A 23,750-nucleotide genomic window follows, 5' to 3' on the forward strand; every position below is an offset into this window, starting at 1 on the left:
TTTGAATCTCAACGCCGCGAGCGTGAAGAGGTCAAGCACTGGCAGCGAAAGGAGCGTGCGGCAAACCAGTCCCACCCACCCCTTCCCTCAACGAATATCTGTCCCACCTCTGACAGGGACTGTGGCTCTCGCATTGGACTGTTCAGCCACCTGAGGACTCATGTTAAGAATGGAAGCAAGTCTTCATCGATTCCGAGGGACTGCCTATGATGATGATAAATACAAGTCTTCCTTTCTTTAACATGAAGAATAACTTAATGATAATATAGTACATTAAAACAGCACAACACATGGGCCTTTTGATGTTCAAATGCATCTGATAGCTCTGGCCACAGGCGGCGCTGTTGGGTTTTACAGCTCACTCACAGAATCAGGTCCATCTTGCCCGCTTTGCCTGCGGCTGTCCTTGTTCTTTTTTTGCCAGCAGTAAAAATGGCGTTTTCGCCCCGCCCCCCCCGGAAGCCGCGCCCCGGAAGTTGACGTCGTGGGTCCAAAGATGGCGGCCTCCAGGCTGGAGAAGAATTTCTTGCGGCTGCTGGTGAGATGCGAGGCGATGGCGGCGGAGAAAAGGGACGAAACGGACTGGCGGCTGGATAAGGTGCGGGGAGGGCGGAGGCCCGAGGGCCGAGGGGGCTTGGGGCGGGGATCAATATTGGGCCACGGCACCGGGGTTGTGGAGCTGGCCCTGAACTCTGTGTGTCACACTAATGTCCCAATATTGCTGGAAATGCCCCATTCAGTGGGCATTTTCTACCCCCTCGCGCTCCAAAACCTTTATCTTGTTGTCACTAATCTGGGTCATCCCCCCCCGCCCCCCCCCCTTGTCAATAAAAGTCCCATTCAATTTTGCTATGTCAACTGTCACGCTGTAATTGCAGGCGCCGGGCCACTAGGTGGCTCCGTGGAGTGGGCATCTGACGTTCCCATCGCCTGAAATATAAACTGGAAACAAGGCAAATAGCAAAGAAAAGCAGAAAATGCTGGAAATACTCAGCGGGTCAGGCAGCACCCGTGGAGAGAGAAACAGAGTTAATGTTTTTGGGCGGTGAGCTTTCGACCGAACTGAACTGGATTGCTACGTCTCAAGTTCAAACCCTCACAGGTCGCAGGGAGGGACACAGAGGCGAGGGGTTGTGGTTAGAGTTCCAGAGTTTCTCTGCAGCACAAAAGGTTTGGAACTCTCTTCAATTGTTAATTTTACTCTATACATAGATTTTTGTTAACCCAAAGTATTGAGGGATATGGGGCAAAGGTGGGTATATGGAGTTAGGTCATAGATCAGCCATGAGTGGTGGAACAGGCTCGAGGGGCTAAATGGCCTTCTCCTGTTCCTATGCTCCCATGTTTGCTTTGTTGATGAAAATTCATTGAAGACCTTGCTAACTGAAGTCTCCACATCACAGGAGATTGTAAGTGGGAGAAGCGTGGATTTTTAGATTGATTGTGGAATTCACAGTAGGGATGGGCAATAAATGCTGGCCTTGCCAGTGATGCCCAAATTCCATGAATGATATTTTTTTAACTCTTGCTGTACATATTGACACATTATGCTCCTTCAACGCTGATGGCTGCCTTGATTCTTCTAGGGTTTTGTTCAGTGTGGTTACAGCACAGGAGGAGGCCGTTCAGCCCGTCAAGCCCGTGCCAGCTCTCTGCAAGAGCACTTCAATTAGTCCCACTCCCCTGCCCTTTCCCTGTAGTTCTGCACATTTTTTTTCTGTTAGTTTGTTGTGCATAACTTTTAACTGCAGGTAAAGTAACGTGACCACCGGCAGCCTTGGGCAGCTTCAAGAGGGGATTGAATGTGGGGAAACTGTTTGGGGTCCATTCCCTGCATCTCATTCATTAATGGGTTAAGATAACCCGTGATGTCAGTGACCCATGTTGATTTTCAGTGGGTTGCATCATCCCAGCCAATTCCCTGACTGAGGAACTGACCATAGGTCTCAGAATTATTATTTTTTAAATATTAAAAACCAGGAACTTTATTCTTGAATTCCTTAGCTGGGGAGTAATAACAGGATCGGGTCGGTGCAGGTTAGTTGTAAATGAGGTACTGTTTCTCCTCCACGACCTGTGCAGGTGTTAAATAGGAACTATGGGGAGACTTGGCATGATTCACTGAAGAAGAGCTTTTAATGAAAATGGAAAAAAATGTGATTCAACAGATGCTCTCTGGGGCACTGGTATTAAGCTAGTGTTTTTACTCTGTGGTGTGACATTCCCCCAACCTCCAAGGGCCAAATGATTCCTTCCTGTACTGCCCCCATAAATGGTCCTGCGAAAGGTTGGATGCTTTGCTCCTAGGTGATGGGCACGATTTGTATCTCCCTCTTGAGCAGATCGGCCGAGATGTCCGATGAACAAACTCTAATTGTCAGCTCTGGCTTAGTGGTGGTATGCTTGCCTGTGAGTCAGGAGGTCATGGTTTAAGCCCCATTCCAGGCCTTTAGCATGTGATCCAGACTGATACCTCTGTGCAGTGCTGAGGGAGTGCTGCACTGTCAAAGGTGTCTTTTGGATGAGACATTAAACCGAGGCCTTGTCATGCTCTCTCTCGTGGGACTATTTGAAGAAGAACATGGGAGTTCTTTCGGTGTTCTGGACAACACTCATCCCTCAACCAACACCACCAAAAATAGATTCGCGGACGGTCATCTCGTTTGCTGGTTGTGGCACCTTGCTAAGTACAAAGTACTACTGTGTTTGCCTCCATGACATCAGTGGCTGCACTTCGGAAGTAATTTGGCTGTGAAAGCGCTTGTGAAGCCCTGAGGAAGTGATATGGTCTGTATAAACCAGTTGCCACTGGCAGCCTCTGCCCACTTGCTGCATTTGATTAGGCATCTTGTTCCACGGGCCCTAGTTATCCAGTGCAGAGCTTTGGATCCATCATTTTGTTGTTACTCCATCTTCTTAGAACATAACATAAGAATTAGGAGTTGGCCATAAGGCCCCTTGAGCCTGCTCCGCCATTCAGTAAGATCATGGTTGATCTTCAGCCTCAACTCCACTTTCCCGGCCGATCCCCATGTCCCTCGATTCCTCTAGATTCCAGAAATCTGTCGATCTCGGCCTTGAATATACTCAGAGACTCAGTATCCACAACCCTCTGGGGCAGAGAATTCCAAAGATTCACAATCCTCTGAATGAAGAAATTCCTCCTCATCTCAGTCCTAAATGGTTGACCCCTTACCCTGAGACTATGGGGTTCTAGACACTCCAGCCAGGGGGAAACAACCTCTCAGCATCTACCCTGTCAATCCCCTTCAAAATCTTATATGTTTCAATAAGATCACCTCTCATTCTTCTAAATTCCAGAGAGTATAGGCCCAATCTACTCAATCTCTCCTCATAGGACAACCCTCTCAGCCCAGGGATCAATCCAGTGAACCTTTGTTGCACTGCCTCTAAAGCAAGTATGTCCTTCCTCAGATGAAGAGACCAAAACTGAGCACAGTACTGCAGGTGTGGTCTCACCAACGCCCTGTGCGATTGTAGTGTGACTTCCTTACTCTTGTTCTCCAGCATCCTTGCAATAAAGACCATTATTCCTCCTGTTAGTACTGAACTCATGAGAATCTGTGTTTAGCTGAAAAGTAGGATCTATACTTGAATGAAGCCAGGTTAACATGATGTTTCTCCAGTGAAGTTGCTTGCTGCTAATGGCTGTTGTTTGTGGTTTTCTCCAGTACGTCGGAGCTCTCCAGGAAATGCTGGTCGAATTGAAGAAGCACATGAGGTAGGGGAATCTTCCGGGGATTGTTTCATCTGCACCCTTTGGAGCTCCAGAGACTTCTTGAGTTATGTTTTCTTGTAGAGATGTGCATGCTGTAAATGGACAAAACCAGCAGTTTAAAATTTTAAACATTGGAAAATTGGTAGCACCCTTGTCTCTTGAGTTAGAAGGTTGGCACAAGCCCAACTCCAGTGACCTAATCTCAGCCGACACCTTTATTGCCCCCACTGCTTATAGCGGGCGTGTTGGTGTTGCCTGCCATTTGCCCGCTAGTTTGTCCTGTTTTTAAATGAATGGGCCTGTGTGTTTGGAAAGGGCTGTTCTTGGAACTGTTACTGGATAAGTCAGAAGACTGTTAGTATCAGCAGCTTGAGAGATGAACATATTAATGGGAATATGAATGAAACTGTACACGTGGCCCATAATCAGCCATGATCATATTGAATGGTGGTGCAGGCTCGAAGGGCCGAATGGCCTGCTCCTGCACCTATTTTCTATGTTTCTATAAGGATCTGTGCATCACACCTATGAAACCAATGCCCCAGTTTAATTTCTTTTAAAATGCAAGGCCAGCATTTATTGCCCATCCCTCGTTACCCTTAAAAAGGTGGTGGTGAACCGTCGCCTTGAGTCGCTGCAGTCTGTGTGGTGAAAGTATTTTGTCATAGCGGTTTGGTACAACTGAGTGGCTTGCTTCCCTAAAGGATTTCCTTCCCTGAAGGACATTAGTAAACCAGATGGGTTTTTACAACAATCCGGGAGTTACATGGTCACCATTGCTGATACTATTTTTTTTAAATTCCAGATTCATTTAATTGAATTTAAATTCCCCAGCTGCCGTGGTGGGATTTGAATTCATGGCTCCAGATTATTAGTGCAGGCTTCTGGATTACTGGTAACACAACCACTAAGCTACCACTGTCCTACATTACAACAGTGACTACACTCCAAAAGTACTTCAATGGCTGTAAAGCACTTTGAGACGTTCGGTGGTCGTGTATAAATCTTTCTTTTGGTACCTTTCCCACTGCAAGAAGAGATCAAGTGTTTCGTGGTCACTAGAATTGGATATGTAGTTCAAAAGCAAGAAATTACAGGGCTATGGGGAAAGAGTGGAACTGATTGGGTGTCTCGTTCAAAGGCACGATGGGCCGAATGGCCTCTGTCTGTGCTGTAAGATTCTAAGAATGGCTATGTAACAAAGTGCTTTTGGAGTGCAGCGAATCAATTGTGTGGCGATACTGTGCTACTTAAATGCAAGGTTTTATTTACCTCTGATAATGTTAGTGACTCATCACAACCCAGCTTCAAGATTGGTGGCTTTCAATGCACACTAATACTGCTTTTAACCTGGACCCAGACACTCGGTGTGATTTATGTCCTCCGTCAACATTCTGCACTGCGAAAGTTGTGTTTCAAAGAGGATTCCAGGCTGACACTCCAGTGCAGTGCTGAGGGAGCGCTGCGCTGTCGGAGGTGCAGTCTTTTGGATGAGACGTTAAACTGAGGCTCCGTCTGCCCCCTCAGGTGGATGTAAAACATCCCAGGGCACTTTTCAAAGAAGAGCAGGGGAGTTATCCCCGGTGCCCTGGGCCAATATTGATCTCTTCATCAGGTTATCTGGTCATTATCACATTGCTGTGGGGGCGTGCTGTGTGCAAATTGGCTGCTGCCTTTCCTACATTACAACAGTGACTACACTTCAAAAATATACTTCATTGGCTGTAAAGCGCTTTGGGATGTCCTGAGGCCGTGCAGTGTGCTATATAAATGCAAGTTCTTTTTTATTTGATAAAATGGTTCTCCCTTACTTTCGTAGTTTGGACTGGAGTGGAAGGGCACAGTAATCGGATCAGCACGATTCTTGGGTCAGGAATTCTGTGTCACCAGAGTGAGTGGAAACTAACTCCCTGGAATCGTGCCCTGGTTTTTGGAGTGATACTTGGCTGGAGAGTGTGCCTAATCCGTGCCTGCCTTTGCTACCTCTAGAATTGACTCTTCCAACGCTCTCCAGGCCGGCCTCCCATCTTCCACCCTCCATAAACTGGAGTTCATCCAAAACTCTGCTGCCCCGTATCCTAACTGGCATCGAGTCCCGCTCACCCATTGCCCCCTGTGCTCGCTGCCCCGTGTCCGAACTCGCACCAAGTCCCGCTCACCCCCTGTGCTCGCTGCCCCGTGTCCTAACTCGCACCCAAACCCATCGCCCCCGTGCTCGCTGACCTACATTGGCACCCAGTTCGGCAACGCCTCGATTTTTAAAGTTTTCAAATCCCCTCCATGGCCTCAATCCCTCCCTATCTCTGTAATCTCCTCCAGCCCCGCAACCCCCCGAGATCTCTGCGCTCCTCCAATTCTGCCCTCTTGCGCAATCCACAATTTGAATCATTCCACCATTGGCGGCCGTGCCTTCAGCTGCCTGGGCCCCAAGCTCTGGAATTCCCTCCCTAAACCTCGCCGCCTCTCTACCTCTCTCTCTCCTTCAGAACGCTGCTTGAAACCATCCTTTATCCTAACATCTCCTTCTGTGGCTCGGTGTCAAATTTTGCTTGATAACGCTCCTGAGAAACACCTTGGAACATTTTACTATGTTAAAGGCGCTATATAAATGCAAGTTGTGTTGTTGTGCCCTGACAGTATGATGTTTCATGTTTCTATTCCTCGCAGCAAACCCGTCCCGGAGATTCTAAATGAATATTCCCGCAAAGTGGAGTTCTTGAAAGGGCTTTTGGAGGCTGAGAAACTGGTAGGGGCGATTTGTTTGTCATTTCTTCTTTATATTTTCAGTATTTTCTCCCCTGGGTTTAAAAAAAAAAAAAAAAAATTCTGTCCTGGGATGTGGGCGTCGCTGGCAAGGCTGGCATTTATTGCCCATCCCTAATTGCCCCTTGAGAAGGTGGTGGTGAGCTGCCTTCCTGAACCACTGCAGTCCGTGTGGTGAAGGTGCTCCCACAGTGCTGTTAGGGAGGGAGTTCCAGGATTCTAACCCAGCGACGATGAAGGAATGGTGAGATATTCCTGAGGAGGCTGAGGGGTGACCCTATTGCGGTGTATAAAATTATGAGGGACCTGGATAGGAAGGACCTATTTCCCTTAGAGGAGTGGTCAACAACCAGGGGGCATAGATTGAAAGTAATTGGTAGAAGGATTAGAGGGGATTTAAGGGGAAATTTCTTCAACCAGAGGGTGGTGGGGGTCTGGAACTCACTGCCTGAAAGGGTGGTAGAGGCAGAAACCCTCACCACATTTAAAAAGTACCTGGATGTGCACTTGAAGAGCCATAACCTACAGGGCTACGGACCTAGAGCTGGAAAGTAGGTTTAGGCTGGATAGTTCATTGTCGGTCGGCACGGATACGATGGGCCAAAATAGCCTCCTTCCATGCTGTAAATTTCTATGATTGTATGATTCCCTCCGCTGGGCTGCAGCAAGTAGATGTTTCCCTATTGCCCTGTTTACTCAAAGGAAGAAACATCTACACATACACAGTGTGTGCGAGAGCTGTACAGAATGTTTTACGTCTGGTGCGACAGACCCGGGTTCTTGTTAATCCACTGCAGCGGCACTGGTCTCGTACCCTGGGAGAGGGCCCTCCTGCGTGTTCATCGTCAGAGATCACACTTTACTGGAAGCAGTATTTACGGAGAGGACTAAAAGCGCACAGAGCTGCTGTATGGCAAGTCTGTTCAAGTGGTTCTTAATCCAAAAAACGTCATGGGACGAGGCCCCGTCCGCCCCCTCAGGTGGTCGTAAAAGGTCCCACGGCCACTATTTCAAAGAAGAGTTCTCCCCGGTGCCGTGGCCAATAGATAACGGTGCACTGTACAATTTTGCAATTCCTCACTCCCCTCCCTGGATACTGGGCGTTGGATTCTGTCGATTAATGTTTCACCCTTTGGTTTCCAGCCGAACCCGACAGAGAAGGCTCTGGCCAATCAGTTTTTAGCTCCCGGACGGACTTCCACCACCGGAAAGGAGAGGATATCCGCCACGAAAACCGTCCATCTCCAAACGAAAGCCAGATACACGGGGGAAATGAGGAGCGAGCTACTTGGCACAGTAAGTCCTCAGCTTTAATGTACAAGCGGTTTGATTCAACCATGCTAAAGAAAGAAAGACCTGCGTTCATACAGCATCTTTCACGAGATCACCTCTCATTCTACTAAACTCTGGAGAATATAGGCCAAGTCTACTCAATCTCTCCTCATGGGACAATCCCCCCATCCCAGGAATCAGTCTGGTGAACCTTCGTTGCACTCCCTCAATGGCTAATATATCCTTCCTTGGGTAAGGAGACCAAAACTGTACACAATACTCCAGGTGCAGTCTCATCAGGGCCCAATATAATTGCAGTAAGATATCTTTACTCTTATATTCAAATCCTCTTGTAATAAAGGCCAACATACCATTCTCTTTCTTAATTGCTCACTGTGTTAACTTTCAGTGATTCGTGTACAAGGACAACCAGGTCCCTCTGAGCACCAACATTTCACAATCTCTCATCATTTAAAAAATTACTTTTTTCTCCTTTCCTATCAAAGTGGACAACTTCACATTTCTCCACATTATACTCAAGGGAGTCCAGTGTTGTGGGGAGCGGGCAGGGAAGTGGAGTTGAGGCGAAGATCAGATCAGCCATGATCTTATTGAATGGCGGGCAGGCTCGAAGGGCCGAATGGCCTACTCCTGCTCTTATGTTCTTATGTTTATGTTCCATTTGCCACGTTCTTTCCCACTCACTTAGCCTGTCTGTATCCCCTTGAAGTCTCTTTGCCTCCACCTCACAAGGAGATATACGGCCAATTAAACTTTATTTTGTTCTCTGAAGGCGGTGTCGATGTTTCCTGTTTCTGTTCCTTGCAGAAAATGACTCGACAAAAAAAATTTAAAAATCGCACGTGCCATTCTGAATTTTAATTCTTTTTCCTCGTTGTTTTTCAGCCCCCCGCATCTTCCGATGGTGAGTAAACACCAAGTACTAACGGAGATCCGTGTCTGCCTCTCGATCGGTTGACCCCTTTTTTAATCTCGTTCTGCCCTCAAATCGCTGTCATGAGATTGGCAGCTGAACGCTGGGTACTTTGGGGGGATTTTTTAATTAAAAAAAAAAAATAATGCTGCTTTCATGGTAATCCCGGTTGCCACGGGGATTCGGTAGTGCGGTGGTTATGTTAGTGGACCAGTAATAGAGGGGCCTGGGCAAATAACCCTCCAGAACAAATCGTACAAATGGAAATTTGTGAATTTTAGTTAAGCTTACATAGAAACATAGAAATTTACAGCGCAGAACGAGGCTATTTCGGCCCATGGTGTCCATGCCGGCCGACAAAGAGCCGCACGGCCCTTGGTCAGCAGCCCTAAAGGTTACATTTCATCATCATAGGCAGTCCCTCGGAATCGAGGAAGACTTGCTTCCACTCCTGAAGTGTGTTCTTGTATTGGACTGTTCAGCCACCAGAGAGCCACAGACTCTGTCACAGGTGGGACAGATAGCCGTTGAGGGAAGGGGTGGGTGGGACTGGTTTGCCACACGCTCTTTCCGCTGCTTGCGCTTGGTTTCTGCATGCTCTTGGCGTTGAGACTCGAGGTGCTCAGCGCCCTCTCGGATGCACTTCCTCCACTTAGGACGGTCTTGGGCCAGGGACTCCCAGGTGTCAGTGGGGATGTCGCACTTTATCAGTGAGGCTTTGAGGGTGTCCTTGTATCGTTTCCGCTGCCCATCTTTGGCTCGTTTGCCGTGTACGAGTTCCGAGTAGACCAATGACGGAAAGGCAAAGAGCGCCCAGCCCAAACCAGTCGGCCTCACACAACTGCGACACCCCTTATACTGAAATATTCTACACTCCACCCCAACCGGAGCCATGTGATCTCCTGGGCGAGGCAAAAACCAGACCAAAACCCAGGCCAATTTGGGGAGAAAAAATCTGGGAAAATTTTTCTCCGACCCATCCAGGTGATCGAAACTAGTCCAGAAGATCACCCTGGCCGTATTCTATTCTCTGCAGTACTTACCATTATATCTGCCCCGTCCAACAAAAGGCCAATAAATCCACTCCCAAATACCAGCTCTAGGTCCGTAACCCAGCAGGTTACTGCACTTTAAGTGCCCATCCAACCATCTCTTAAAAGTGGTGAGGGTTTCTGCATCCACCACTGTTCCAGGCAGCGCGTTCCAGATCCCCACAACCCTCTGCGTAAAGAAGCCCTCCCCTCAAATCCCCTCTAAACCTTCCACCAACCACCTTAAAACTGTGCCCCCTCATAATAGACCCTTACTATCCACTATGTCCAGGCCCCTCAATATTTTGTACACCTCAATGTGGTCTCTTCTCAACCTCCTCTGTTCCAATGAGAACAAACCCAGCCTATCCAATCTGTCCTCATAACTAAGATTCTCCATTCCAAGCAGCATCCTAGTAAATCTTCTCTGCACCCTCTCTCGTGCAATCACGTCCTTCCTGTAATACGGCGACCAGAACTGCACGCAGTACTCCAGCTGTGGCCTAACCAAAGTATTATACAATTTAAGCATAACCTCCCTGCTCTTATATTCTATGCCTCGGACAATAAAGGCAAGCATTCCGTATGCCTTCTTAACCACCTTATCCACCTGGCCTGCTTCTTTCAGGGATCTGTGGACAAGCACTCCCAGGTCCCTTTGTTCATCTACACTATTAAGTGGCCTACCGCTTAATGTGTATACCCTTCCCTTATTAGCCCTCCCAAAGTGCATCACCTCACACTTCTCTGAATTAAATTCCATTTGCCACTGCTTTGGCCACCTGACCAGTAGATTGATATCCTCCTGCAGCCCGTGACTTTCCTCTTCATTATCAACCACACGGCCAATTTTAGTGTCGTCTGCAAACTTCTTAATCATACTCCCTATATTCAAATCTAAATCGTTGACATACACTACAAAAAGCAAGGGACCCAGCACAGAGCCCTGCAAAACCCCATTGGAAACATCTTTCCAGTCACAACAACATCCATCAATCATTACCCTTTGCTTCCTACCCTCAAGTCAATTTTGGATCCAACTTGCCACTTTGGCCTGTATCCCATGGGCTTTAACCTTCATGACCAGTCTACCATGTGGGATCTTATCAAAAGCCTTGCTAAAGTCCATATATACTACATCGTACGCGCTACCCTCATCGATCCTCTTGGTTACCTCCTCAAAAAATTCAATCAGGTTATTCAAACACGATCTTCCCTTAACAAATCCGTGCTGACTGTCCCTAATTAATCCTTGCCTTTCCAAATGTAGATTTATCTTGTCTTTCACGATTTTTTTCCAATAATTTTCTCACCACTGAGGTTAGGCTGACAGGCCTGTAATTACTTGACCTATCCTTTTTTTCCCTTCTTAAACAAGGATACTACATCAGCAGTCCTCCAGTCCTCCGGCACCATACCTGGATCCAAAGAGGACTGGAAAATTATGGTCAAGGCCTCCGCTATTTTCTCTTTTACTTCACTCAACAGCCTGGGATGCATTTCATCCGGGCCTGGGGACTTAACTACTTTCAAAGCTGCTAAACCCCTTAATATCTCCTCTCTCACTATATTTATTTCATCCAGAATATCACACTCCTCGATAGCAGTATTTGCATTGCTCCTTTCCTTTGTGAAAACAGATGCAAAGTATTCGTTAAGAGCCCTACCAACATCTTCTGCCTCCACACAAAGATTGCCCTCATGGTCTCTTAATAGACCCTACCCTTTCTTTAGTTACCCTCTTACTCTTAATGTATTTATAGAACATCTTAGGGTTTTCCTTAATTTTACTGGCCAAGAATTTCTCATGCTCTCTCTTAGCATTTCTAATATCCTTTTTAATTTTGCCTCTTAACTTTCTATATTCCTCTAAAGATTTATAGTATTTGGTATATGACATAAGCGTCCCTTTTTTTCTTAATCCTCCCCTGTAAGTCCCTAGACATCCAGGGGGCTCTAGAATTATTTTTCACAACCTGTTTCTTTAAGGGCACATGTTTGGCCTGAGCCTTCCGGATCTCCTCCTTGAATGCCTCCCACTGTTCCGACACTGATTTACCCACAAGTAGCTGTTTCCAGTCCATTATGGCCAAATTACTTCTTAACTTAGCAAAATTAGCTTTTCCCCAATTTGGAACTTTTATTCCAGGCCTATCCTTGTCCTTATCCATAACCAACTTGAATCTGACTGAATTATGGTCACTGGCACCCAAGTGCTCTCCCACTAATACCCCTTCAACCTGCCCAGCTTCATTCCCCAAAACTAAATCCAAGACTGCCCCCTCTCGTGTTGGGCTTGTTACATACTGACTAAAAAAGTTAACTTGAATACATTTCAAGAATTCCGCACCCTCTATACCCTTTACACTAAATTTGTTCCAATCAATATTTGGATAGTTAAAATCCCCTACTATTACTACCCAACGGTTTTTGGACTTCACAGCAATTTGCCGACATATTTGCTCCTCTATCTCCCTCCCACTGTTTGGGGGTCTATAGTACACGCCCAGCAGTGTGATCACCCCTTTCTTACTTTTCAATTTGACCCATGTGGCCTCTATTGATGATCGCTCTAACATATGATCCCTCCTCACCGCTGTAATAGTTTCTTCAATTAGAACCGCAACCCCCCCCCCCTTTTTACCCCCCTCTCTATCTTGTCTAAAAATCCTGTAGCCAGGAATATTGATCTGCCAAACCTGCCCCTCTTTCAGCCATGTTTCTGTAATGGCTATAATGTCATACTCCCAAGTGTCTACCTGTGCTCTTAGCTCATCTGCCTTATTCGCTATACTCCTTGCATTAAAGTATATACCATTCAGCACAGGAAGACCTCCTTGTTTACTATTTACTAAGCCCTGTTTCCTCCGTCTTACAGATTTGCTTTCTGGATTCTTGCTATCCAATTTCTGCTTTACTTCCTTCCCTTTTGAATTTGTTCTCGGGTTCCCATCCCCCTGCCAAGCTAGTTTAAACTCTCCACAACAGCACTAGCAAAACACTTACAAAATACATTTTTTAAACTGAATTTAAAAAAATGCTGCTCTGAGCTAAAGTGACCATGAAATTGTCATACAAACCCAACTGGTTCATTAATGTCCTTATTCGGGAAGGAAACATGCACTCCTTGCCCATGTTCCCAGTAATTTTTATTTTGGGTTTTGCGGCCCACTCAAAAGTCTGCGCATGCGCATTTTTTTTCAATTTAAAAGCTGCCTGCGCAGCTTAAAGGGAACATTGGTTCCGACCCGGTCTGGGCCTATACATGACTCCAGTCCCACACCAACGTGTGTTGTATGCTAAACTTACCTCGGAAGTGGCCACTGCCTTGTATAAGGGCAACTAGAGATGCCCAATAAATGCCCACGGACTGAGAATTAATTTTTTAATGAAAAAAATCCTCCTCGTGTGTTGGCGATTGAGTGTTGTCCATTTGAAATCCACAGACTCACCTGTGTCTATCCACCTCAGTAGCTAATTTATTCTGTGGGAGGAGTGGGGATGGAGCATAATGGGGGAGGGGTGATTGGCATACCAGTGATCGTATGGCGATCTGATCACAGGGTACAGGAGCATAGAGGTTATGTTACTGGACCTGTCTTCCAGAGGCCTGGACGAATGATCCAGAGACCCAAGTTCAAATCCCACCACGGCAGCTGGGGAATATAACCAGTTAATTAAATAAATCTGGATTAAAGGCTAGTATCAGTAATGGTGACCATGATTAGCGTAAAAACCCATCTGGTTCACTAATGTCCTTTTAGGGAAGGAAATCTGCCGTCCTTACCCGGTCTGGCCGATATGTGACTCCAGACCCATGTAGTTGATTCTCAACAGCCCACTGAAATGGCCTAGCAAGCCATTCGGGATGGTCAATAAATGCTGGCCTTGCCAGTGACACCCACATCCCAGGAACAATTTTTTTAAAATGATAGAATGAGGGGAAGCAGCAGACATGCTCTTAGTGGGGACCCCCTTTCTTGCGTCGTTCCTCACAGTGTGAGTTAATTGCGAGCAATCTTACCTGTAAGCTGTGCGTTCGCGTAGCGTATAGGGGTCCCGCGCAGCCCATTCAAAATTCCAGCATGCGCGGGCCAAATAATTGCGAGGGTTGTGTTTATATGGCGCCTTATCGAAGCATCTCAAATCATTGCGAAAGTGCTTCGTGCTGCAATGAATTACTTTGCAGCACAGTCACTGTAAGGTCGGCAAGCACAGCAGCCATTTTAAACACAGCAAGATCCCACTCATGGTATTGGGATGAATGACCGATTCATTTTTTTTTGCTCGCTATTGGTCGAGGGAGGAATGTTAGCTCGGCCACCGGGAGAGTTCCTGCTCTCGGTCTGACCTGAAAGGTGGCATCCTCAACAGTGCTGCACTCCCTCAGTGCTGCCAGCTCAGTGTGTGTGGTCACGTTGTGCGGTGCAGCTTGAGCCCACAGCCCTCTGACCCAGGGAAGGCACGCTACCGACGAATTAATGAGACCGATCAAAAAATAATTGTCAGTTTGGTTCCAATCTCCCCGCAAAGCCCGATGATTATCCCTTCAATCCCCACGCCCCAGATCGATCATATAATGTAGGGAGTACTGAGGGAATGCTGCATTGCTTCTGGAGATGAGATGTTCAAGCAATGATCCTACATTGCTATCTGATTGCACGCATCATAACCACTGCTCCCGTTTATTCAGACAGCAGGAGTTGGTAATGATTCTGTTACCAGTTACACCTCCCACCTCCTCTTGTCCCCTCACCACCCCCTTTTCCCTCGCACCATCATCCCTTTTGCCATTTAATCTCTCCTGCCTTCCACCCTATCCCAGACCTTCCCCTTTATTCATTCCTTCCCCTTCCCCTTTCCCTCCCTCTAATTGTTTTAAAAACTGTTAAGTCTCTTAACGTTTCCAGTTCAAACAAAGGGTCACTGACCTGAAACATTAACTCAGTTTCTCTCTCCTCAGATGCTGCCCGACCTGCTGAGTATTTCCAGCATTTTCTGTCTTTATTTGCTGTTTGCCTTGTTCAGCGCTAACTCACTCGACCAACACCAACAAAAATAGATTAATCGATCATTTGTCTCGTTGCATTTTTGGGGGAACTTGTGGTGCAAGACATCAGAATTAGGAGCAGGAGTAGGCCATACACTCCCTCGAGCCTGCTCCGTCATTCAATAAGATTATGGCTGATAATCCACTTCAAATCCACTTCCCTACCCGACCTCCATATCTCTTGATTTCCCTAGAGTCAAAAATCTATCGATCTCTGTCTTGAATATACTCAACGACTGAGCCTCCACAGCCCTCTGGGGCAGAGAATTCCAAAGATTCACCACCCTCTGGGTGAAGAAATTCCTCCTAATCTCAGTCTTAAATGGCCGACCCCTTAACCTGAGACTATGACCCCTGGTTCTAGACTCTCCGGCCCGGGGGAAACAACCTCTCAGCATCTACCTGGTCAAAATGACTGGTGCATTATTTTTTTCCACACCAAAGCAATTCACTGCATATGAAGCACTTTCAGACATTTCTCAGCTTGTTAAGATGATCCCAAAATGCAAATAATTACTATTGATGAACACTTGATTCTATTTTCCTTTTTAAGGCCTGAATGAGGGCTACTAATAAAATAACTTGTTATTTTACATGAGGAAATTCATCAATCAGCAGGCAAGGTGGATTTAAAAAAAAATGAATCTTTGTTTTAATTGCTTTTTTAGGTTCTGGGACTGAATTGAGAAATCGAAGGTGAGTAGGTTTTTTTATATATAGGTTATGGACAATAGTAAACTTATCAGTCATGATGTGTCCTGGTTTCCCACACACAGACAATCCCTGACTGGGTATTTAAGAATATAAGAAATAGGAGTTGGCCATTTGGCCCCTCGAGCCTGCTCCGACATTCAGTAAGATCATGGCTGATCTGATCTTGGCCTCAACTCCACTTCCCTGCCAGTTCCCCATAACCCTTGACTCCCCTGTAGTTCAAAAATCTGTCTATCCCCGCCTTGAATATATTCAATGACCCAGCCTCCACAGCTCTCTGGGGTAGAGAATTCCAAAAATTCATGACCCACTGAGTGAATAAATTCCTCCTCATCTCCATCTTAAATGGGCAACCCCTTACTCTGACACTAAGCATGAAATGTGATCCCTGGGCCCACCAGTGCTTCTGATAGTGGGCTGTCTCTGGCCAGTGCAACTATTCCTCCTCCTTTACTTTCTCCACCGTATCTGAGCTGAGCTTCCCATCCCATAAGCCCCTCCATCACCAAGAGCGCCTAACTCCATCTCTGCCCATCTCCGCCCCTACCTCAGCCCATCTGCTGCTGAAATCCTCATCTATTGACCTAACACAGGTCTTTAAAACGATGAAAGGTTTTGATAGGGTGGATACGGAGAGAATGTTTCAACTTGTGGGGAAGAGCATAACTAGAGGCCATCGATATAAGATAGTCACCAAGAAATCCAATGGGGAATTCAAAGAAACCTCTTTACCCAGAGAGCGGTGAGAATGTGGAACTCACTACCACAGGGAATGGTTGAGACGAATAGTACAGATACATTTAAGGGGAGGCTAGATAAGCACATGAGGGAGAAGGGAGTAATGCTGATAGATTTAGATGAGGAGAGGTGGGAGGAGTCTCGAGTGGAGCATAAATGTCAGCATAGACTGGTTGGGCCGAATGGCCTGTTTCTGTGAGATATAGCCGATGTAATGTAATCCTATGTCTTTGCTACCTCCAGGTGCAGCTATTCTGATACTCCCCTGTCCGGCCTCCTTTCGTAAACTTGAGCTCATCCAAAACTCCGCTGCCTGTGTCCTAACTCTCACCGAATCCCATCCACTCCCTGTGCTCGCTGACCCACATTGGCTCCCGGTCCAGCAACGCCTCGGTTTTAAAATTGTCACCCTTGAGTTCAGATCTCTCCACGGCCTCACCCCCTCCCTAGCTCTGTGACCATCTCCAGCCCCACAACCCTTCGAGATATCGGCGCTCCTCAAATTCTGGTCTCTTGTGCGTTTCTGACTTTTATCGCTCCACCATTGGCGGCCATGCCTTCAGCTGCCGGGGACCTAAGCTCCGGAATTTCCTCTCCATCTTTCTTTCTCTCTCTCTCTCCCCCCCTCTCTCTCTCTCCCCCTCTCTCTCTCTCCCCCTCTCTCTCTCTCTCCCCCTCTCTCTCTCTCTCCCTCTCCCCCTCTCTCTCTCTCTCTCTCTCTCTCTCTCTCTCTCCCCCTCTCTCTCTCTCTCCCCACCTCTCTCTCTCCCCACCTCTCTCTCTCTCCACCTCTCTCTCTCTCCACCTCTTCTCTTTCTCTTTGACCAAACTTTCGGTCACCTGTTCTTCTATTTTACATAGAAACATAGAAAATAGGTGCAGGAGTAGGTCATTCGGCCCTTCAAGCCTGCACCACCATTCAACATGATCATGGCTGATCATGCAACTTCAGTACCCCATTCCTGATTTCTCTCCATACGCCTTGATCCCTTTAGCTGTAAGGGCCACATCTAACTCCCTCTTGAATATATCCAACAAACTGGCCTCAACAACTCTCTGTGGTAGAGAATTCCACATGCCCACCACTCTCTGGGTGAAAAAGTTTCTCCTCATCTCGGTCCTAAATGGCTTACCCCTTATCCTTAGACTGTGACCCCTGGTTCTGGACTTCCCCAACATCGAGAACATTCTTCCTGCATCTAACCTGTCCAATCCCGTCAGAATTTTACATGTTTCTCTGAGATCCCCTCTCATTCTTCTAAATTCCAGTGAATATAAGCCTAGTCGATCCAGTCTTTTGTTACATGGCTCGGTGACGAATTTTGTTTGATAACGAACCTGCGAAGTGCTTTGGGATGTCTTACTACGTTAAGGGCGCTATATAAATGAAAGTTGTTGTTGTAACCTCCCCACCCACCTCGTTTATCCACGGAAGCTTTGCTCAGCACTGACACTGATGCTCTGGTTTACAATGAGATGCGTTGGAAGGTTGGGGACGATCCAATCAGCAGATGTCTGTCTGGTGCTGTCTGCCAGTAATGTGTCCCTTGATGTAGATAATTAATGCAGAAAGATGCAAGTTTATGGAGCTATAATTTGCAGCCATTCACCAGGGAGTGTGTGCGGCCAATGTGCATTAAATAACACTGTGCAATATTACTGCAGGGAGATGTATTACATTCAAATTAAGTGTCTTTGTCTGCAGTTTTAATGGTGGGAATGACCTGTTAGTTGCCCCATTAAAATAGCAGACACAGGAATTTCACGTGACTGTTAAGTGTTTGAATTTTCACTGTACAATATTAGTGTTTAGCCGTGGCTCAGTGGGTAGCACTCTTACCCAGCCGGAAGGTTGTGGGTTCAAGTCCCACTCCAGAGACTTGAGCACAAAAATCCAGGCTGACACTCCAGCAGGCTGACACTCCAGTGCAGTGCTGAGGGAGTGCTGCACTGTCAGAGGTGCTGTCTTTCGGATGAGACGTTAAACCGAGGCCCCGTGTGCTCTCTCGGGTGGGCGTAAAAGATTTCGAAGAAGAGCAGGGGCGTTCTCCCCAGTGTCCTGGGGCCAATATTTATCCCTCAATCAACATCACTAAAAAAACAGATTATCGGGTCAGCGTCTCGTTGCTGCCTGTGGAAGCTGGCTGTGTGCAAATTGACTGCCGCGTTTCTTGCATTCCAACAGCGACTACACTTCAAAAAATACGTTATTGGCTGTAAAGCGCTTTGGGACGTGAAAGACGCTAGAGAAATGCAAGTTCTTCCTCCGTGTACAATCCGTGTGTCGCAGTTATCACAGATTATCTGGGATTAGACTGACTACATTTCTATTGTGATGCTCTACCTCACATACACACACGCGTTGTTTGTTCCTTTTTAAATAAAACAAATTTTGTCCCCTCCCTCCCCATCTTTTGCAGCAGACTGGCGGATGAGAACCAATCTGCCACTGAGCTGGACGCAGTTCTCCACCGTCACCACAACATGCAGGAGCGTCTCGCCGAGGAGATGCTGAGCCTGGCCCGGAACCTGAAGAACAGCACGCTGGCAGCACAGAACGTCATCAAACAGGACAACCAGGTAAGGGGGGGCGCCCCCTGGGGGGCACAGCGGTGACACCGTGCGAGGCCCCACACCGCAACAGAGCTTCCTCCGATGGGGCGGTACCGGGTCGGAGATCGCCGGTTCAATCCCCGCCCCCTGCTGAGATGTTACAAAAAGTTTTGAGCGAGTAAATAGTTCAAAGATTGGTTCCACTGGTTAACATAGAAAAGGGGTGCAGGAGCAGGCCATGCGGCCCTTCGAGCCTGCACCACCATTCAATATGATCACGGCTGATCATGCAACCTCAGTACCCCACCCCTGCCTACCCTCCATACCCCCTGGATATTTAGCCGTAAGGGCCACATCTAACTACCTTTTGAATTTATCTCACGAACTGGCCTCAATAACTTTCTGTGGTAGAAAATTTCACAGGTTCAAAATTCTCTGAGTGAAGAAGTTTCTCCTCGGTCCTAAATGACTTACCCCTTATCCTTCGACTGTGACCCCTGGTTCTGGACTTTCCCAACATCGGGAATATTCTTCCTGCATCTAACCTGTCCAATCCCGTCAGAATTTTCTATGTTTCTAAGAGATCCCCTCTCATTCTTCTGAATTCCAGTGAATATAAGCCTAGTCGATCCAGTCTGTCTTCATATGTCAGTCCTGCCATCCCGGGAATCAGTCTGGTGAACCTTCGCTGCACTCCCTCAATAGCAAGAATGTCCTTCCTCAGATTAGGAGACCAAAACTGTACACAATACTCCAGCTGTGGCCTCACCAGGGCCCTGTACAACTGTAGCAACACCTCCCTGCTCCTATACTCAAATCCTCTCGCTATGAAGGCCAACATGCCATTTGCCTTCTGCACCGCCTGCTGTACCTGTTGATTGGTGAATCGGTAGCAAGGGGGGCTGATTAAGGATAACCCGTAGAGGGATGAATGGGGGAAATTAGAAGAAATGATTTCACACAGTGGATCGTGGAATGTTTTAACACCGGGGCTGTTGAGGCAGAAGCAGTAACGTCATTTTAAAGGGACACGAGATAAGGGGAAAAGACAGGAAAATGGGATCAGAGCAGATGGTGCCAGTTTGAAGAGCCACCTTCTGTGATTTGCCGGAAGTTATTTTAAATATTCTAGTTGGATAGAAACATTTTAAAAAGCTAGTGATTATCCAATGTAGTATTGTGCACATATGATCAAATACTAAGCGGGTGTTGAATGACTTTCTCCCATCCACCCCCAACACATGTTACTTTGTGGGGGGGTGGGACTTTGCTTTACTTTAGTTATACAGGTTGAACCTCTGTTATCCGGTACTCTGTTATCCGGCAACCTCCCTTATCCGGCATCATTCCCAGGCCCAGGGCGGGGGGGGGGGGGAGGGGACTGCATGCGCATGCGCAGAACTCGCATGCTCACTGTTCACTTTCTGAGCATGAGAGCAGGGGCGACACCGGCGGAGCAGCGACGCTCCCACTGCTGCAAGCAGAGACTTCCTCTCCACGTTGCGCAGAGGAAGCGGGGGAGAGAGAGAGGGAGGAAACGGGCAGAAGAAACTGCACCCTGGAAACAGATAATGGAGCCAGAGCGTGGCGGAGGCAGTCAGGGGCACCGAGCGCTGTCATCAGGGCCGGGTAAGTCGAGGGTTGGCGTGAACTCCCATCGTCCGGAAAATCCTCTTATCCGGCACAGGCCAGGTTCCGAGGGTGCCGGTTAAGAGAGGTTCAACCTGTATTGTAATTCTCTTGAAACGAGAAGGCTGAGGGGGGCCCTGATAGTGGCACTTAAAGTTAGGAAAGGTTTTGATAGAGTGGACACCGAGAGAATGTTTCCGCTTGTGGGGAGCAGCATAACCAGAGGCTGATGGGGGAATAAAGTATTATGGGGAGCGGGCGGGGAAGTGGAGCTGAGCCCAGGATCAGATCAGCCATGATCGTATTAAATGGCGGAGCAGGCTCGAGGGGCATTCAGGAGAAACTTCTTTACCCAGAGAATGGTGAGAATGTGGAACTCACTGCCACAGGGAGTGGTTGAGGCGAATAGTATCGATGCATTTAGGGCGAAGCTAAATAAGCATATATTGGAGAAGGGAATAGAGGGTTATGCTGATAGTTAGCTGAGGAAGGACAGGAGGAGGCTCGAGTGGAGCATAAACACCGGCATGGACTGTGGTTGGGCTGGTTGATGATAAAACTGAGCTAAATTACAGTCGCTAAACAAATTTTCACCACAAATGAATCCTCTGCAGTTTGTACCCATTGTGTTGCAGCCTGTTGCCTCCCTTTTAATATTTTAATTCTCTTGGTTCCCCCCCCCCCACCCCCACTCCCTCCCAGGCTTGGCTGTTGAGTCTGTGACTTGAACGGAAGCCTCTTAAGACATGCACTATCTAACCTCCGAGCATAGCTCCCCTGGTGACTCGCTTTGTCATTGCACTGTCACATGGATCGGTGAACAGGGGTTCAATCCCGTGCGCTGAGTTAGTCTCGGATTGGCAGACTGGGATGGGGGGGGGGGGGAGGAGGCGGGAGGGAACTACAGTTGTCCTTTTGCACTCCTGGATTCGGGAAGTGAAATTTCATCGACCAGATTTGCCAGGGGACGGTGTGAGGGTACAATCAGGCTTGGCCGTGAGGCCTCTCCCAGTTGAACAGCCCGCCGATATTCATTGCTGGACGGACAAGCTGCCGTAAAGGGTGGCCGGTAGTCATGGCGCTGATCCCCAGCGGGAGTTAACATCTTCAGGGGAGGACGAGGTGAAGACCAATGCTCCCGCTAAAAGTTCATTGTTGAGCCTGGCCAGTTTTTTCAATGTATGGTACCTTTTTTAAAAAAAAAAAAAATTTAACACAGTATTTGAGAGCTTGTGAGCAGCCTGCGCGATGCCGTCACAATTACTGTGCGCGAGACTGCTAACGCGTGAGCGCGCGAGATTGACCCCCCGTGCGTGTCGTTTGTGTGCAGACGCTGACGCAGTCACTGCGGGTGGCGGATCAGAACTTCGAGAAGCTGAAGGTGGAGTCGGAGCGGCTGGAGCAGCACACCAAGAAGTCCGTCAACTGGCTGCTGTGGCTGATGCTGGTGGTGGTCTGCTTCACCTTCATCAGCATGATCCTCTTCATCCGCATCTTCCCCAAGCTGAGGTGACCGGGAGAGACGCTGTCTCCGCCCCCCTCCCCCGGACCGCACCACGTGGTTGGGGGGGGGGGGGGGGGCGGAGGGTGTGTGGTGCGGGGGGGTCGAACTGCATTCAGTCCACGGAAGCCCCTCTTTCACCCCTCTCCTCCTGGCTGGATTGAAGAAGACCCGTGAACTCTAGCGTCACCGCTGCTGGGCTTGAGTGGAGTTGGGGAGGAATCCCAGGCAGCAAGTGCCGCGTGATCTCCCCCCGGAAACCCGCAGGACATCGGTCCCGCGCGGCAAGAGAAGGATTTAGACCCAAAGATTAACCAGTAATTTAAACGTGCCGACATTTATTCCCAAACCGCTTAATATCCCCCTTGCCCTTGCTCAATATATTCAATGACGGACCTTGTTACATTTGTGCTCTCAGCTTTCACTGATTATTTTCCAACGTTACTAAAACATTTTTGAATCGGCCGCTGAAATCCGTGTAGCGTGTAATCGAGCAGACGTGTTTGGTTCGAAGGTCTTGCGTTGTGATTCTACGATACCTGGCCTTTATATAGCGCCTTTAACATAGTAAAACGTCCCAAGGTGCTTCCTTCACAGGAGCGTTATCAAACCGGGTTTGACACTGAGCCACATAAGGAGATATGAGGTCAGGGGACCAAAAGCTTGGTTAAAGAGGTGGGTTTTAAGGAGCGTCTTGAAAGAGGCGAGAGAGGCTTAGAGAGGGAGTTCCAGAGCTTGGGGCCCGAGGAGGCCTAAGGTACGAGCGCCCAAGGGTGGGGCAAAGAAAATCGGGGATGCTCAAAAACTGGAGGAGCGCAGCGATCTCGGAGGGCTGTGGGGCTGTGGGGCTGGAGGAGGTTACAGAGCTAGGGAGGGGTGAGGCCCATGGAGGGATTTGAATACAAGGATGGAAATTTTAAAATCAGATTATGAACCCTGGCTTTGTAGCCTATCGACGGGGAGTGAGGGTTACCGAGCACTGACCGAATCCTGAGCCGTGCACACCAGCACGCCGCAAGGTTCTAAATCTGGTCGGCACGCAGTTGGTTGCTAGGTAGCTACAATTGGCGCAACCCCATCAGGGAGAGGGAAAAATCGGCCAGGATCCTTGCTCCTGATCAACCTTCAGTGCCCCCTGCTGGATAGTACGTGCGTGCGTGTTGGCTGAGGGCAGGGACAGGGTTTGGCTGTGATGCCCCCCACAGTTGAATAGCCTAATGACACTCTGTGTTGAGGATGGCCACTCCGCTGCATCACGGGAGTTGCTGCGAGCCATGATACTGAACCCCAGCGTCAGGCAGAACCTTCCGGGAAAAGGGAGGAGAAATCGTCAGAAGAAAAAACGTTAACTATTGCGGATGAAAAGTTATAAGAACCGTTCGAATCACTTTAACTGTTTTCTGAATTTCCGATTCGCCTTGTGTGAGATACTGCAGCAGTCTGTAAATTCCATCGGGATATTGCTGTGGTCTCACTCTCTGTCTGAACTTTAAAAAAAACAAATCTCCAGAATATTGCCTGTAACCCTTGCTCATCCCACACTGTGCAGTCAGGCGATGTCACGGTGCTGATCTGTGCTGAAAGCGATGTGTGTAAATATACTCTTGGGAAAGAGCGACCACGTTTGTTAATTAAACCTAATTGTGTGAACGCCGGCAGTAACCAGCATGTTTTCTTTCGGCAGTTTGTAACCATTTTGCTTCCGCTCTGCATCAAACGTCTCCCATCTCCTGGCTGCATGTTGGGAAGACGCAGTATTGAGTGTGGGAGGATGGGTAATCTTCAGGATCTAGAAAGAAAAAGAAAGACTTGCATTTATATAGTGC

General features: G+C 47.9%; 1 protein-coding gene across 3 annotated transcripts; it reads left to right on the forward strand.

Moving 5' to 3' along the window:
* The first annotated feature begins 451 nt into the window (after positions 1-451).
* On the forward strand, positions 452-23,574 carry LOC139228536 (vesicle transport protein USE1-like). 3 transcript variants are annotated; one of them, XM_070859623.1, is made up of 8 exons: positions 452-598; positions 3,693-3,742; positions 6,407-6,485; positions 7,646-7,798; positions 8,681-8,699; positions 15,458-15,485; positions 18,662-18,821; positions 21,754-23,574. In XM_070859623.1, the coding sequence occupies exons 1-8, from the start codon at positions 497-499 to the stop codon at positions 21,934-21,936; spliced, it is 774 nt and encodes a 257-aa protein (XP_070715724.1). In that variant the 5' UTR covers positions 452-496; the 3' UTR covers positions 21,937-23,574. The 3 variants fall into 3 exon arrangements, with proteins under 3 accessions (XP_070715724.1, XP_070715725.1, XP_070715726.1); XM_070859624.1 differs by having other exon boundaries at positions 18,665-18,821; XM_070859625.1 differs by having other exon boundaries at positions 457-538.
* Positions 23,575-23,750: the final 176 nt, after the last annotated feature.

The sequence above is a fragment of the Pristiophorus japonicus genome, chromosome 18 (genome assembly GCF_044704955.1).
Source record: "Pristiophorus japonicus isolate sPriJap1 chromosome 18, sPriJap1.hap1, whole genome shotgun sequence".
Classification (NCBI taxonomy): domain Eukaryota; kingdom Metazoa; phylum Chordata; class Chondrichthyes; family Pristiophoridae; genus Pristiophorus; species Pristiophorus japonicus.

Bases quoted from the DNA above. Each gene is read 5' to 3' on its own strand.
- LOC139228536 (XM_070859623.1), top strand. From the start codon at position 497: ATGGCGGCCTCCAGGCTGGAGAAGAATTTCTTGCGGCTGCTGGTGAGA. The intron at 3,743-6,406 runs GTAGGGGAATCT...TATTCCTCGCAG, and splicing joins GAATTGAAGAAGCACATGAG to CAAACCCGTCCCGGAGATTC. The intron at 15,486-18,661 runs GTGAGTAGGTTT...CATCTTTTGCAG, and splicing joins ACTGAATTGAGAAATCGAAG to CAGACTGGCGGATGAGAACC.